This window comes from Anser brachyrhynchus, assembly GCF_964034855.1.
Source record: "Anser brachyrhynchus genome assembly, chromosome: 3".
Classification (NCBI taxonomy): domain Eukaryota; kingdom Metazoa; phylum Chordata; class Aves; order Anseriformes; family Anatidae; genus Anser; species Anser brachyrhynchus.
Window position 1 is genome coordinate 24433111 of NC_137696.1, and position 17641 is coordinate 24450751.

Genomic DNA, 17641 nt, shown 5'->3' on the forward strand with positions numbered 1-17641 from the left:
TGAAACAGTGGGACGGTTTCAAAGGGTTTCAGTTTCAGAACAGTTTCAGAAACCAAAACAGTGGGTTTTCTGCCCACACAGAAAACATTCTGGTCTACCCTGTTGCTGAATGTCTTTATTTGCATAGTCATTTTTGGACAACTCACCAAGCAGAAAGCTATTGGTTAGTGAAAAAAGTTCATTTTAGCCATGCAGGATTGCTTCCTCTGTTGTTCTTTTGTTAAACACTAATTATTATTACTATGATCATAATTATGAAATAAATCCTGTTTTAAAGTTTCAGAATGAAATTATAGCTTGCGTTTCTTAAAATATTTATTGCAAGTTTAAAAATACTTTTTCTTGACATGTAGCTTTTAACTGAAATGCTGCTGGTATATACCTCCAATGGAGATAAAACTGCACAGGAATCCTCTTTCATGATAACAATTTACAGTAGGTGACATTGCCAAAATAAGAAATGTCTTATATTTCTCAAGACTCTGAAAATGTCACAAATGTCATGCTTGTTCATTTCAGCTGCTGGAACTGAATTTTTCAAGGACGACATTTATGAAGTATATAGTTGTATAAACTTGGAGATATGTGTTTAGTACTTGACTCTGGATTTGTTATTAATATAGTGGAAGTTTTATAACCATAAATGTAATTATAAATCTTTAATTACTGAATCACCTGTTCTACAGAAGTGTTTAAATTAATTGGAGTTAATTTGATCCAAAAAAATGTACGGACAATTTTTCTTTTAAAATGACTGTGTTTTAAAAAATACATCTGCTTACCTAACTCAATAGAGGAATATTTGGGGAAACTTTACTTGTAAATCTTTGTCTAATGCATCATTTTCTTCACCAAATATTTACAACACTTAAAATTGTGTTTGTCATCTAGTTAAGGTGACTTTTATGGACTTTGTGGATTTTGTATTCATTTTGCGTTAGGGGTTTAGAGCTCACAGCTCTGCAGCTTGCTGACGTGCTCGGGTGTGTTCTGAAGATTACATCCTAGCCTGACTGAATGAGAAAACTCACAGCCCAATACCCATCCTTTGCTGATTTATTGCTTGGGTTAAATAAGTGACTTAACAAATTACTGTGTAATGTGTATTAATATCCTTGTTTCATGAATATTGACGAAAATCTTTTTAAACTTGCAGCAAGTAGTGGCAGCAATAAATGCAGGAATCATACCTTTAGGAAACACATCTACTCAGATCAGTCACTGGGACTTGGGAAGTTCCTTCTTCTTTGCTGGCACTGTTATTACCACCATAGGTAGGACACAGCTTATTATCTTTTTATAGTAACTGAAGAAACAATTTTGATTTCAAATGTGTGCATATATTTGTCAATGGTATATCTTCCAAATCTTATTTATTTTATTTTTTATTTTTTAAAGTAAAGAGTTACTTTTTAGCTGCAGGGGCAGACGTGAGAGCTCTCTTTAACCTAGCTGAGTAAATGACTCTGCAACAGAAGGAAAAATGTTGCTGTAGGTTTCTGTGAGGTGACTAGAAGAGGCTGTGGAAATATTTTCTAGGGGGAATTTGGTCAACTGTGTAATCATAAGTGTTAAATAGGGCATGACTTAAAGCACATGTGCATTAAACCCTGCTGGAGATGTATGGAATTTCAAGTCTGTATAATCCCAGTCTATGTTTTCTTTGTTTTTAATAAGATGACAACATGGTAAAGATTCAGTTCAGCGTACTCAGTTATGAACGCTGTATTGATGGACAAATTGACAGTCAGAGGCTTACTTTGAGGCTTCTGTTGCATTCAGGAAGGTCCAAAGCTGTACGGTGATTTGTCCATAGACACAAGCCCAGTGAGCTTTCTGCACCCTTTCGGCATGCAAGAGCTATTGTCCCCCTGGGCAGGTGTGAGCAGGAGCAGTGTTTGACCTTTCAGTTTCTTCCCCTTGACTAGAATATAGTGTACACAGTAGACAGTTCGAAGATGTAGCACAGCTCCCAGGTCACAGGAGGGGCATCCACAGAGTAGGCTGGAAATTTGAAGATATCAGATAAAATAATTAAGACCTGCATTGTTAGAGTAATGTATAACCAATTGTTTCACTGTTGCACTTATTATCTCTATGTAATATTTATATGCATATTGTGAAGGAAGGGGTGTTCTTTTCATATACCTTTGTTTTTTCTTTGTGTACAAGTGCAAAAGTATTTTTGTGTGTTTGCGTGTATACATGCCTATGTATATGTATAAATATTGTGTCTAGGTGTAATATTTTTTCACATCCAGAGAAACTAAAACACAGATTTAGTGAAAGCAGAGTCAAATTCTGACCTTACAAAGGTTAGCAACAAACTCACTAATTTTAAGTACTGAAAAATGAAATTTTATCAGATTATAACCAAGACAAGCAAAAGCCAGGGAAGGATAGCTATACAATCAATCTCATGTTACCCTCTTCTGACAGCATGAAGCTTGATGTTGTAAATTTAGCTTCTATTTTAAACTGCATATTTATTAATACTGGCCAATATCTTTTGCAGTTCACTATGTTTTGCTTCTAAATTACTGCTTACTCTTTAGGATATTTTAATAGAAGTATATCATTGCAAGTAAGTATCCATGGTCCTGTAGAAAGTACTTAGCGTTTGTTTCAGTTGCAAATAGGAATAAAAAAGTAGGAAAAATGTCCAGGGAATTAAATGATTCAAAAAATTGTCTGAAAGCAGTGGAACATTTTGTTTTGCTATTTCATTTCTAAATAAAACTTTAAGGTCTTTCAGAATCAAAATGTTTCCTGATTTAATTTATTGACCTGATACCACCAAAACATGTGTCCTGCTTAGAGGAGAGAGGGGCATCTGCAAACGGATCCAGTCCTCTGGTCTGCTGTCCCCAGGAGGCAAGATAACCCAATAGGAAATACATTTGAAAATTAATATTTCAGGTCATTTCTGCAAACCAGAGTAGTCAGAAGTTCAAACTAGACAACTCTAAATATTTCAGTTTTTGTGATAGAAAATATAAGGAAAAAGTCTAAGAAAAAGTATTCTGAGAAATATCTTGGCTTTGGACCAACTGTGCTTTTCATCAGAAAGCCTTCTGATGAAAGCTTGCGATCAGTTACAGTTTTTGGGTTTGTTTCTTAGGATCTCTGAATTGCATGTGTACATTAATGCTGTTGCATATTTGTTACTGTTGCTGCTGTGAACCATCTTCCTGATGGTACAAAGAGCTTCCAATGTGACACGAAAAGGAGGTGTCATGAAAAGCCTTTGGAATTGTGGCTCTCTCAGGAAATGAACATGATGGTTGGCTGTGTTTTCCCTTATTCTTTATATTATGACAAGCCATCAACTGCATTTATGCTCACAGTGTGAGCTTTTCATATATGAGTAACCTTTTGAAAGTGAGGGCATTCTTTCCGACTTGGGGGCATATGTTTATCATATAACTTGATACTTGAAATTCTCGGGAGTCTGAAAATGCAGTTTATGAACATCTCCAGAGAGCTGCTGTAAGTTTCATCCAAACACTATGGATAGATATTCTCTGTGGACCAAGACATGACCTTATAAATTCAGAAAACAACTTTGCAGAAATAATTTTTAAAAGTGATTTTTATAAGTATGAATAAAATTATAAATATTATGTCCTTTAGACTGAATGCCTCAAAGAAGTACTTGAATAGAAGAAAAAAAAAAGAAGAGATTACTACCATCTACAGAAAATGATAGCTTTCCAGTGTTGCAGCAGATTCTCTAGTTTCCCAAACCTCTTATTACTATAATTTTACCTTATCATTAGCCCACACACCTCCTGCTGATATCTTGGAATCCAAGAAATTTAAGTGAAACCAATAGTTTATTTATGGATAGTTTTTTTCCAAACCTTTCTTCAATGATAGTACCACTTGCACCCACCAAATATTTGGTTCCTGGAGAGAGGACATCATAAATAAAGACTTTAGCGCTTACCTAAGCAACAAGTATTATTTTACAGTCACTGGTATTATTATATTATACCAATGGCAAGTGAAAAATCCTGACACTGTATTTTGGTGGCAGCTGGCAGCAGTCCAGAACCATGTGTCTTTTCTTACTGCTCTGGATTTCCTGTAGGCTGCTGAAAGGCTTTCTGATGGTGACGTGTATTTACCGAGGGTCAAAGTCAGCTAAATAAAGCAGAGGTAACACTAGAGAAACCGTGGTGTGGCATTTATTTAACTATTTTTAAAATTCTTTTTTAATCCTTCATATTATCTAGTAAATGTTACAGTATGTATAATAAAATTTTAAACTCAGTTTTAATAGAATATTATCTGCCATCTATTGCTAGATCTTTCCTAGGAAGTGGATTTAGTACAGAGGTCAGTGTCAAACAATTTCACAAGACTCTATTTAATAGAAAATATCCTTTTTAGTCTTTTTGCCATGTTTGAGTGGACTGATTTTGGCTTTGCATTTATTACTGTGCAACAGCATCAAGAAGCTACCTTGCTGGCTATGGGCTTAGTTTGCTTAGTTAGGTTTTCTCACTTGTGGATGTGTTTCTAGAATAAATATGGCTCATCTTGACAAGGAAATATGGAACTGTGTGATTATTCTGTGTCTATGGAACACTTTCAGATAATCCCTATGAGGGAAAATGGTAACAGAGGGATATGGGAATGCAGAGGTTGTTTGTGAAATATATTGTTGCATTGTTCCCTGGGATAAAATGTGCTGCAAAGCACAAAAGACTTTTTTCTTCTACCTGAAAATACCATTATTCACGCAGTTCTGTTCTAAGACCACATGTCTATAGAAAAGAAAAAAAACAGGATTGAGAGGAAAAGCATGAAAAAATGGTAACTCAATAATAAAGCTGGAGCTAGTGCTGAGGAAGAGTGGTAAATAATCTTTCTGTCACATCTTTTTGTTCTGAGGACTCATAACTGTCCTTCCACGTGCATTTTTATCCTCTAGATTATTTCCTTCAATAGGTTGCTTAACTCAGAAATGGACAGTTAGCCCCCCTCCTTCCCCAACAGTTTATATCTTAGGTCCTGAGAAAGTTTCTTATGGGCAACAGGGTAGGGAAGGAGATCTCTCTTGCTGCAAGCTAGATACCTGTATCTAGAAAAATCAAAAAACAAAGTAGACATGCCAAGATGTTTAGTTTAGTGGACTTTCTCATAAATGACTGTTGTCTCAGCACATAAACAATGTCAGAAACCATATAATGAAAACTTCTAGTACACTCCTACAGATCTTCATTCAAATAGCTGTACAATTTCTGCTGTTATTCCAGTTGGTCTGTAATGACTTTTTCAAGCACCACAAGCAGATGTATAGTAGAGAGGGCACTTCTTTGGACTCCTGGAAGATGGAGTATCTTGAATAGCAGCTGTGAGTGTGTCGGGAATGCCAGCAACCTCATCGACAGCTGTAGTTATCAGGAGCACGTCTTTCCAAACAGATCTGTGTCTACGTGAGGATGAGTTCATGGAGCTCCTGAGTACCTGAGCACTAGAGGATACTTGGCAACTCTATTGATGTCCAGATCCCAGAGTTCTTAATAAATTTCTCTACAAATCAAAAAAGGAAGAATACATCATTTCTTTCTTGTCTTGTCCCACTTTTTTTTAATAGCCCTTGATTTTTGAACCCGGACTTCTCATAGGCACTTGAAACTGAACCTCTAGAGAAGTTCAGTTATGACTGAGCTTTAAATTAGCTTCATGTAACTACCTACTGTAATACTGCTATGTTCTTTGGGTCCAAAGCCTAACAACTATCATTGCAGAGTGCAAACGAATGAATAAATAACAAAAATAACAACAATAATGATGATGATAATAATAACAATAATACAATTATTTCTCAATATTTCTAAATATTTATATTTTAGGGAACAATTTTGAATAGCAAGCAGCTAAAACTCTGAAATATGGTTAATATTTTTAACGAGAAATCTGAACTCAATTTGTCACTTGATTAGCAATTAGTTATGTAGGTTCAAAAGCAATTTCACTTTAAGGAATACTTTTTCTGCCATTTTCCCACTGCCTGGACACAAGTTTTTCCTGTGAAGTCAGGGTATTTTAAAAAGTCTTATTACATTGCTTATTGATTTGAAAAAATAATAAAATCCTGCTGCTAAATCTGTCCCTTCTGGCACAATTTCACTGCCTTTTTGAAATACAAAGTAAAAGAGTAATGTGTTGATAACTAAAATACACAAAATATATTTGATGTTATTAAAGGATAAATATTGCTGGTAATCTAAATGCGTTACCTGTTATGCTAGATGGTAAAGATAAAAACTGCAAGCGATGCTGAAAAATGTGTTCCCTTACTTCAGAAAAGTAGCAAGTATCACAAATGTATCTTAGAATGTTTTTTGTTGTTGTCTTTGTGTTTGGTTTTGTATCTGCTTTTGTCACCAAAGAAGAGACGGAGTTTTTCTCATCTTTTCTTGTGGTGTTGAGTAGTTTCACTAAAACAGGAATAGTAACAACCTTCTTTAAAAACAACAACAACAATAAAAAGACCTTTAAGTGTCCATTTTTTTTCCTAAAAAACTTGCCCTCCAATATCTCCTAAACAAAAAAAAGTGTTCGAATTATCTTAAATGTTGACTTTTTCATGTTTTTAAATTAGCTACCCCTCAAACTTATGAGTGGAGTTATGGACTCCTTCAGACTTTCTTTTTAATCTTCTTCTGTGGTTCCTGCATAAGAAACCCACATCTACCATACAGCACAGACCACATGTTGAGAACTGGAGCAGAACTGGGCTGGGAAGGCAGTGTGCCTTGGTTATTTCCAAAAGTAGATGCTATTGAGGATGAGCTTAAAAAAAAAAAATTCAAAAGACTACTCCAGTTTGCTGATCAGAATATAAATGCTGGGGTTTCTGTGCCTTGTGTGTTTGAAAGGGAAAAGTGGTAAAGCAAACAAAAGAGAGTGAAGTGCAAATGTAGAGGTGATTGAGGAAGGGAGTCATGAAAACCTCCTAAAAGTAAATAACATAAAATATATTTGCCGGAAAAATATTCTGCTACATGATTTTCCCAACCATGTCAATATTCAGATCTGCTTTTGGGACAATGACTTATATGAGCTTGACTTCATGGTGGACATTGGAGCACATGGCTTTTGAGGATCTGTTTCTCTGAAGGTTCCTCAACTCAATATCATCTTCTTTGGCTCCCTTTCAAATGCAACAAGTTAAGTTTCAGTAAAGTAGGGCCATGGATCTTATCCTCCATTAGTAGCTTGGATGCATGTCCAGGTTTCATATAGCTCCCGGTGTAGGTGTACCTGGGGGAAAGCTGAGTATAACCAGTTGGTTAGACCAGCTGCAGAGCAATGCAGAAAAACAGTGGTTAGGAGTTAGAAGATGAAGATGCAGTAGTGAGAGATTGCTGGGGAATGAGGTAGAAATGCTCCTTCCGTCTCTTACTCTATGGAGGAGTCTGTAGAAAGTGTCAGTAATTTCATATCTGTTCGCAAAGTGTGTTAAATATGTATATCTCATTTGACCAAATATCAACAGAAATAACTATTTTGTTTAAAAAAATCCCCTGAGATCTCTTCAGAATTCAGTCCTTCGTCTCGGTTCGTGCTGTGCCCCCACACTGTGGTTCCAAAGAGAAGATGGTGGAGCTAAAATTGCTTCTTTTTCTCCATTTTTTTTTCATTCTAATTTTTCTCCTTCAATTCTTTTATTGCTCCTGTAAAGAATTTGACCCAGTTATTGGCTGTTGACAAATAGTGGCTCACTTGCGCTCTGAGGATTTGACAACAAAATTCTCCAGATATTTCATCCGTACTGAGCATACATCCTTCCAGAACAGTACCAACTAAGCAAGATTTCCTCTGTAATTATTTCTCCAAGGAACAGTGAGTAGAGAGCGTATTACTATCGTGCCCTCAATTTTCTCCTGCATTCGTTCAGGCAGTATGAAAGAGAGCTTATCTGACTCCGATGGTGAGGAAATAACACTTGGACCGTACGAGGTTCAGAAGTAATAAATTAGAATAACACTGCTGGGAGTTAGGGAACCTGGAACAATGGTGATGGAAGGACTATGGTGAAAAGCTGAAAGGAAATAATATTAGATGAAGAGCTCAGTCAGAGACATTGAGAACTTGTGTATCAGAAAAGGTGTGAGTTGAATGAGAGAAAAGGTGAGCCTTACTGACCACAAAGACTGAGACTAAGAGAAGGAGAGGACCAAGTTTTTCTGGTGCATGCCAGAATACCTCACAATGCTAAATTTGGCTCTAAAAGCTAAGAAATGTAAGTTTATGGCATGGTACACAGCTTTAATTGCACAGATAAGTGCTATTTTTTCTACTAGCTTCTTTTTGGTACACTGGTGTCTGACACGCAGGTATCTGAAAAACTGGAGGCACTTGCAGGTTCTCTGAGCCATATTCAAAACAGAAAGGATCTATATTTCTTGTGATATTGCTACTTCAAATTATTAGCTATATCGGAAAAGCTCAGGGCAATATAGCCTCTTAGTAGTGTGAATGTACAAGGGAATTTCTGTTGACCTGGCAAGGTTCTGGAGAAAAACTTTACAATGGTAGGTATAAAGGAATGCTTTCTCTTGAGAAAAGGTGGTAACATCAATGACATTTTGTATCATCTTTCATATCTTTTTTTGCACTGGTCTTTTTTACAAATTTTTGGTCTTTTAATCCTGATTCAAAGGACTACCAACTATTTACTTGTCCTTTAAAACTGAATTTCCAAATATATTTGTACTCTGGAATATTTTTTGCAGCCACTGGAATCTTTTCAACATTGACGTGAATTCACTGAAAACTGATTTTGTCAAAATAGCCTTTTTATTTTCACTGATAAACATCCTCCTAGGCAGCACTGGTGATTTTATTTTGGTTTAGTGTCTGTTTCTTGTTGGACCTTGCAAAGGATGGAGGGAGATGTAAGATTTCTCCAGTTTGAAGTGCATGCACATTCTAACCTTTTAATTTTCCTTTTCCTAAGAAATAGTGAACAGTTGTGTTAAAACAAATTGCCAGGCATGAAATTTTCCATGCCTTTTCTGCATCTTCTGTAATTTCCTAAAAACCAGACTACGGTTAGCACAGTTCTGCTCTAGTCTTGCTGTGGAGTGAAAATGTCAATTTGTCAGTTGTGGCACAGTCCCCAATTTACGCTGCAAATGAGCACTGAAATTTTCACAGCTTACTCTCTTAATGCTAGTGTGCTAATGGAACTGGATTTTCTTTTCTTTATTTAGATTTCTCATCATCAACTCATCAGTGCAAGGTTTCTGAGCCTCCCAATCACATCCATTTTAATTTCCAAGTTCTGAAAGCTTGTTGTTATCAATAAAGGAAAGTCTGCCAGGAAGAACTGCTGAATACAGTTACACTGTTTGCAGAACACTAGGATAAGTGAAATTATTTCCTGCTTCCCTTTTTGTTTATTTTCATAATTACATCAGTAGTGGTGCAACTAACCACGAGAACCTCAAATCCTGAAAGCAAACAAGAGGCACAGGATTTGGGAAAATTCAGAAAGAAAAAAAAAAAAAAAGTAAATGTTTTGTGCTTTGTTTCTACTAACCATAAATTAACAACAGTTGAGCCACTGAGTGCACAGTGTTTAGAGGTCAAAATAAAAGCACCTGTATGTAGTTGTATATCCCACCAGGATGATCTGCTGGTAAACTCTGCTTTTACTACGGTAATCTGTTTACCATGATTTGTTTTGCTCAAAGCTGTTTGCACTTACTATTTAGTTGAGCTGCTAATCAGGACCAGCTTTTAAAAAGGGGATGGCAGCCATAATCAATACCAGATTTTTTAATTATTACCATTTTCTAAAAATATAAGATTAGCATGTTAGGCAGTAACCTGCTTTGAAAGTGAAGCTGATCGTGTCAGCTGGGGTTCCTACCTGCTGATCACTTTAGAAAGCAAGGCACTTACCTAGGTGGCTTTAGCAGAAATGCTCTGGGTTCTGAAAGCTTGAATGTATCATGTTAAGTAGTTTTACAAATCTGGGCAAAAGGCACAATGGCGTATTGTTTTATACCAGGTGAGAACCTGCCCACTGTAAGTCTCCCTCTGTTTGTTTTTTTTGTTTTAAATCACATTGACGTGGTGGCTGTGGTAGGCCATGGTGGTTTTTCATCCTGAAAACTAAGCTCTGAAAAAGCTTGCTTATGTTGCATGGAGGCTTTGCTTGATCATTTGCTGCCAAGCCCCAGGAGCACCTCTTGGCTCTCTGGTTGGTTGTTGTGGGGCAATGGTGAGTGGTCAGGGAATAGCTGGGTCTGGGTATTCCAGTGCTGCACTGAAAGAAAAGGGTCAGTTGGTTAGGATAGACTCTTGGCTACCACTTCACTCAAGTGCATGAATGTGATCTGGGCTGTATCATTCTGATCACTATTGCTGAAGTCCTGAGCCAGCTTTTCACCAGTGTGCTTGCCAAATGCACCGTCAAGGAGGTAAATTCTCAGGCTGCATCTGGGTGGGGAAGGTAGCTATGCTGCAGAAGTGCCTAAAACTATGTTCAAGGAACTGGCAAACAAGAGTCTAACATTCACATGTATTTTATCAACTGCTTGCTTGTCTGGACGTGAGGTTTATATTGGATTTGAGACTGCATTTTTTTTATTTCAAGGCTACATTAAAATGTAAGTTCAGTTTCATTGCATTCCTCCCTGTGTAAAACAGTGTAAAGATCACCTATGATTTTTTGTGGCTACTTTTTTTTTAGCTGTAACTGTAGAAGCACAGAATATAGAACTTGATTCTGTGAAGTTGCAAAAAGCTTTTCAGTTCCTGTTTTCAAAAACCTCATACAGTATCTAAGGCATCCAGTCCATATAACCTGGTATGAGAAAGTACTTCTTAAACTGATGGGCTCTTTTTTAATGATATTGGAAAGACATCTATTTATTTCAAAGAATATGAAAAGAAGGCTGTACTGACAGCCTAGAATGGCTTAAAGGTTTCTTGAAGGGAGATGCTGGTAGTATAAAATCTGATGTGTTGTGTCCCTGGCATTAGGGTGTAAAATAGCATTAAAGTATCGCTACAGTGCACGAGAATATCCATTAGCATTTTATAATAGCATTTCTTTTTTATACTTTGAGAACTCTCTGTATTTCATAGATTTCTCATTATTGCTAGCAGCTTGGTTCCATTAAAAAAAAAAAAGGCAAGCAACAGAAAACCTCTGACCCACAACTGGAAGAAAAAAAAAAGGAAATCTAGGTGGAAATGTAGGTAAAGAAGAAATTATTATTATTATTATTATTTTTTCCAATAAGTATTTTGCAGTATCGCATCCTCTGGCACTTTGGAAAATCTCACCTACTTTTGGCAAGATCTCCATCAGTTGGTGTGACTGCAAGTGAAGTTCCAGGGTGCTGCAGGCTTGATTTGCTCACATCTCAGTGTGGGTTTAAAATCCGTGTTTTTCAGCAGTACAGTTTTATTTCTACAGTAATATGCATATAATCTGCATGTGCAATCTTTCAGATAAAGAGGATAAAACGTCTTGAAAAGTGATTTAAACCGCTAATGAAAGTATAATCGAGTACCAAAGTTATATTCTGATGACTTCATTCTTTTCATTTGGGAGGAACAGATACTTGGTAATAAAGTGGGTGGTAAAAAGGACTCATGGAATGCAAGGTTTAGGTGACAGCACAGAAGAGTCTTGATCATGCTGAGTTTGACCAATGAATACTTCAATGCTTTTCCAGGTGTGGAAGAAAAAGGCTGATGTAGGCTAAGGGAAAGACAGCTGTCTTCTACATAGTAGCTAATAATAAATAAATATGTGGGCGAGTAGAACTGTTAGCCTGTAAAACATATGATATATAAGTATGTATTTTTTTTCTTGAGACATTTTTGTGTGAGTACTGTTAGTTAAAATTTTAGTCTGGGCTTGCACATGAGGATGATGAATATCATAATCTCCTTCTAGTTAACCTACCTTCTTAGTTCTAACTAAGGCAGTTTGATTGGTGGTTTTAATTTTTTTTAAACATTAAAATATTTTAAAATTTTTAGTTTTTTTTTTTTTTTGGTAAAAGAAACAGCTAGCAGTATTCTTTGATATTAAGAAGAGTATACCTTTGGCATTTTGGTTTTGTGGGGACAAATCTACAGACAGTTTCACCATTGTGGCTTCACTAAAGATGTGCTTTTCTAACACTTGTGTGGGATTCTGATGTATTTTGCTGGACTGTTACCCAGGGGCTGGAGAAAGCCAAGCATAATTAAAGAGAAGAAATTACTTCATATAGACATCTTTACTGTGAATGTTTCACAGCAACCGCGCAAACTGTGTAAATTTAAGTCTCACTTGGCAAACAGGATTTGATGGTAATCACGGTCACAGTGAGGCCTCCCTCACCTGCAGTGACCTTTACTCGAAACCAGTTGTCCGTCTGTAATCAGTAATTCACTATGCTCAGCTACTGTGGGTATGGGCGTATTAATTTCATATTTAGATAAATAGAAGTTATCAAGCAATCTGAGTAGGAAAAATAGTTCTAATCTTGGGAATTAAAATACTTTGCAAAATCCATCAAAACTGTTTTTCTTAAGCTTTGAATGTAGCTACTTTTTTTTCACAGAATTTGCTATTCTTTTCTATAAAACATGTTTAAGTATCCAGTGTTAAGATGATCTGGCTAAGGATGACGTTATTTGAAAACATTGCTGGTGTTTCCTATCTCCCAGCATGTCATGAAGATGCCTGAAACTGCAACCAAATAGAAGAGTTAGGCACGTCACTTGGGTTTTCTCTTCTCTCTGATGGCCAGACTCCAACTCCTGAATAATTATTTACTTGCTGTCATCACCTCTTGCTATATAGATTTTTTTCATCTCTCTTCCTTTCTCCAGGCATGTAATCTGAATTAAATACTTCTCAGGAATAGCCTGGTGCCACTTGCTGCTTGTCAGGCTGACAAACTCTTTTCTATCATTGGGATTAGTTGTACAACTTATTTTAGTTCATGAAAGCTTTCTTTTAAAAAAATAGAAACAAAAAAAAAAAACAAAAGATGGTTTCTATTATGTCTTAGTAATTTGTTAACCCATAAAAAATTTCACCATCTGAAAAGACTGCACTGGAAGGAAACTTTTTGCTCTTCTACAGTTGCTGCTGCTTTTTATCCAAATTCAGTATATATTTTTTCCTCCTCAACTCCCAGAATTAGGCATAGTGAGAATTATTTGTTGTCCTGTAATTTTTGCAGACTTTCATCATTTATATCATTGGGTCATATGTTAGTCATGACCTGGTTGGTTTACCAGCATTCTTTGGGTAATATGGCACAAAACAGTTGTCAGGGGAACCATGGATGGATGACCTTGGTTTGCAGGCATTTGAATATTTTTGCTGTGTGATCCATCACAGCAAACAAATGATTGAGGAAACAGCATGGTGCTTGCCATCCGTTGTTTGGATCCCTTTGCTGCTCTGCTCATATGTCTGTCTTGCTTATTTAGATCACAAACTTTTTGAAGCAGCAGTAACACCATGGTGGAGTGTCCCACGTAGCCGTATTGCTCAGTTTAATTGATGACACATTAAGGACATGTTTTACAATATATAGCTAAAATTGCTAAATTTAGTTCTGGAATCAAGAAAAATTCCTATATCAAAGATCCCTGAGATTGTGTAAGTTAGAAGTACAGATTCTTTATCTAATTTTATGTGATAGTTGAATAATGTTTCAAAAAGCAGACTAATTTAAGAAGACTGAAACCTGTTTTTCAATGTAGTAGTGAATCTTTTAATCTTACTTGATGATCTTTTACTTAAATAAGGGAGAGTGAAGGTAGAGACCATTAGAGCCTCTAGCTTTGCTTTTTAAATAGGTAATATCTCCATGGCCTTTGAGCTATTCCCCGTAGGAAATAATATCCATAATTTTGATAGCTTAAAAAGTTCTTTGGTAACATATTGTTGGCACCCACTCTAACATCATAGCAGTTTGACCTGTTGGCAGCTTGAATCTAATTTTAGATTTGGACATAAATTTGCTAAAACATATCTGGTGTCACCAAATGCTGTTTGAAATCCACCAGTGTCATTACTTGGTTAAACCCTTTCTCCTCTTGGAACTGATCTGAAGATAGCAATTTGTGCTTTTATTATACCACAGATTGAGAAACTTCACTCTGATCAGAAAAAAACAGGTTTGCAAAACGCAGCATTTTTGTGGACAACCTAAGAGCTGTTTGGAGAAATGGTTTCAGGGAACTATATTTGCTAGAACTCGGTTAGTGCTAGGACACCAGAGCTGTGGCAGTGCTCCAGGTGGAGGCAAAGAAACTTCTGCTCTACGACTTGCTCTGTCCTTTCCCTGATATAAGAAAGGATGGTGAATGTGAGAGGAGATATGCTAGGCGGTGTAAACATTGCTCCACACGTTGGACTGTGTAATTGGAAAGTGTAATTCAGCAGCCTGAGAACAGAGAACCTCTCTGGCCATGTGTCTGTCTACTGTCTGGTTAAGCTCTGGCCAGAGAAAATGTGCTTACCAGAATAAGAGTCCATTATCCAATTCACTGCTCCATTATACACTGTCAAGACTGAGAAATTTTAATTTTTTGGTGTCTCATTATGGGATTTACTGAGCTTCGACTGAGCCCTGAAGTGGTATTTTCTTAGGCTACATAAAAAAGTAATTTAGTCTTGCATTTGTCTGAAATACTGTATTTTGCTGTAAGGTGATTTGTAGATTATCTACGTGAAGAGAGATCTATAAATTTGTAACGACTTATGACAGATTCTTATTAATATATTGTTCATCCTGGTAAATAGCTTTTAAGTCTGCACTTGCAAGCATCGCATGCAAAATAATCACCCTTCTCTTCTCTTAACTTTTGACTGCTAATTAGTAATTGCTGTTAAATTCTTCAGAATTTTCATGTCTGCAAATATGAAATACAGATTTGATATTCAGTTAAACTGGTAGTCCCCTTTATCTACTATAAGTCAGTGAAGATTTGGAGCAGTCATTATTCTGTACTCTTCGTTCTGTGTTTTTAATTCCACAATCTTCAAGCTGTGCTTTTCTCATGATTGGATGAAAGGAGCAGTAGCCAGTGTGGTTCTGCAACAATAACTAAAGAAGATATTAATCGGTGTTGTCAAAAATCCACACATATTAATTGAGCAATTGTTAGTAGAAGAATATTAATATCAAAATAGACTTAGATGAGAATGAAGATGCTGAAATGAAGGGATTGAAGATGTCATGTGAAATACATAAACTTCTGAAGCTGTGGTATTACCAATAGGGTGGTTTTGGTAGGTCTAGCAGAAAGAAGGGGAAAAAATATCTGTATCCTTCTACTAAAACAGTTCATTTATGGTTAGTATATGGGTCAAAATATTTAAATATTTATTTATTTTTGTTGCCATATTTGCAGGAGCAACAAATCTTTACATGGAAAGATTCATTATTGGAGCAAGCAAAACTGAACCTTGTGTCCAAGGGTACAGTAAAAAATTGTCTGGAACTTTGCACAGTACATTTCTTTGGTATGAAAGAACATGAGTATGTTGCAGAGACCAAGGACCATGCTCCATTTGAAGGGTGAGGTTGCAGGAACTGCAGTTGGCAGATATATCAAGCTCCAAGACTGGGTATTAGATCTTATAATAGAAATGATAATTTACAATCCTAAATTCAACTTTTTGTTTCATGAAAGTGAGTAGAATTCAGTAATGTGTGATTACTCTTCTGTAAAAAGAGGTAGGATTTGTAGGGAAAGGGAGTATCTTACGAGAGCCACTCAAAACAGCTGGAACAGATATGCTTTTGGAGCATAGCAGAGGAAGGCCTCATTTACCCTGAATACTGTTGTTTTTCTAACTCTATCAGGTACTCTACTAACAGTCGTTACCTTGTCCTATCACCTTATCCCACTATGTTCTTGTGTCATTGTGACCATAAAAGCACTATTATTATGCCTTTCTAGGAAATGTTTGAACCATGTTGCAGATACTCAGACTCATGTCCACGCTCTCATAGTAAAACATTTAAAAGTTTATTATTCTTGCTTAATTTAAAAAATGAGATTTCTGGAATGGTATGCTGCTGAACCATCATACAAATGATGATCAAGTATAACACTGTCAGTGTAAGTGTAGACAGACTCGCATCTGTGCCACTCATAACATTTTTTTAACCAAGTTTAATGTTTAGGGCATCTCAACCTTAGTGGCTATCCAGTATTTTTCTGTGAGTGGTAATTTACAGGGACTAATTTGAAATAATCCTTCTTTTCATGAAATGTTGAAAGCAAGAGAACAGGTTTAGAAAAAGTAAATTTAGAGATGATTGATAAAATGCAATGAAGCAGTCAAAATTATTTGTCAATCAAATCTATTCGTATTTCATCAGCTTCCACAGCAGAGGCATCCCTTCAGACTCTGGCTGGCTGAGCAAGCCTTGTACTGTGCTCTGCAGCCATGAAAGGGCAATAAAGATGGGAAGCAGAGAAAGAAACAGGACAGCTTTCCCCTAGAACTAGCAATAAAACACATCATCAAAGTGATAAGACCCATATTCAGGTCTTGTTATCATTAAGAAGTTCTATATTAGACTTAGAGATGAATGAGCTCACACTTTTTGAATTGGTAGTTTTACACTGTGGTGCTTTTTGACTCCTATGTTTGACAGACGTGTGCATATATATCTGTACCTAACATTGTCCATGCAAGCACCCTGCCAGCAGTGAGCAGTATGCCTTTGCTGAGGACAGAAGCTGTGATGAGTTTCAGAAGAGTAATAAATATCATGGTGGCTTATCACTGGCTGGCCAACCGCTCCTGCAATTGTAAGATGGTTCATGTGCTGGCTGTAAGGTTAGAACTATATTATTCTCATCCTCATATACACCCATAAAGTTCAGGGTTTTTCAAAAGATAATTTTTTGTGTTCTACTTAGAGCACATCTCTATAATGCTGGGATAGAGGAATGGGGTATTGAAAGCTGTTGGAAGACGCGAAAGACTACCAGATGCTTGTTAGAACAGCATGTCACTAAGTAGTCATGCAGAGACAGGATGGCAACTTTGCAGACCTCCATGGAAATGCTCCCACAGAGATCTGCTTATTAACTGGCACCAAAATAACCATAGCAGGGGAAGCTGGAAAAGCAGCTGGGATGGTGAATGCTTTATTGATGAAGGAATACTGGACACAGAATAGTGCAAAGTGTGTTCCAGCTCTGAGGATGTGCTATGCCTCTCTCTGCCACGTGGCCTTTGGAGAAATTGTGAAGAAGAGACACCTACCATGAGCATCAAAGCTGGGATGTTCTCTCTCAGTTGTCTGGAAGCTCAGGCGGGTGCTCTTTATTCTGTATTCACTGGTTTTTCTAACATTCCCCATTTCTCCCTTTTTCTTGCAACCTTTTCATCTTGTGTTCATCACCACCTGCTTTTCTTGGCTTCTTTTCTATCCACCCTCTGCCTGACCTCACCTGGAAAAGTAACCACAGAGCAAACAGAACACCTTGACAGGAAGGGCTGCAGCCGCCATCTGAATGGGGCTTTGAGATTGTTGGTGGCACCATTCGGAGTTGCTTCTTTTTTATCATGAAGCATTTTTAAAGCATTTAGTTTTTGATCTATTCTAGTTGTCAGCGACTAGTAATT

General features: G+C 36.7%; 1 protein-coding gene across 6 annotated transcripts in view; it reads left to right on the forward strand.

The window, feature by feature from the left end:
- KCNK2 (potassium two pore domain channel subfamily K member 2) overlaps window positions 1–17641 on the forward strand; it is a 160357-nt gene that overhangs the window by 93271 nt on the left and 49445 nt on the right. For 4 of the 6 annotated variants that reach the window (XM_080587225.1, XM_080587228.1, XM_080587226.1 and 1 more), the window contains one exon: window positions 1157–1274. In XM_080587225.1, the coding sequence (XP_080443351.1) occupies window positions 1157–1274 (118 nt within the window). Of the gene's footprint in view, window positions 1–1156; window positions 1275–7901; window positions 10037–10584; window positions 10638–17641 lie in introns of those variants that run through there. The other 2 variants (XM_080587229.1, XM_080587230.1) reach the window with 2 other exon arrangements.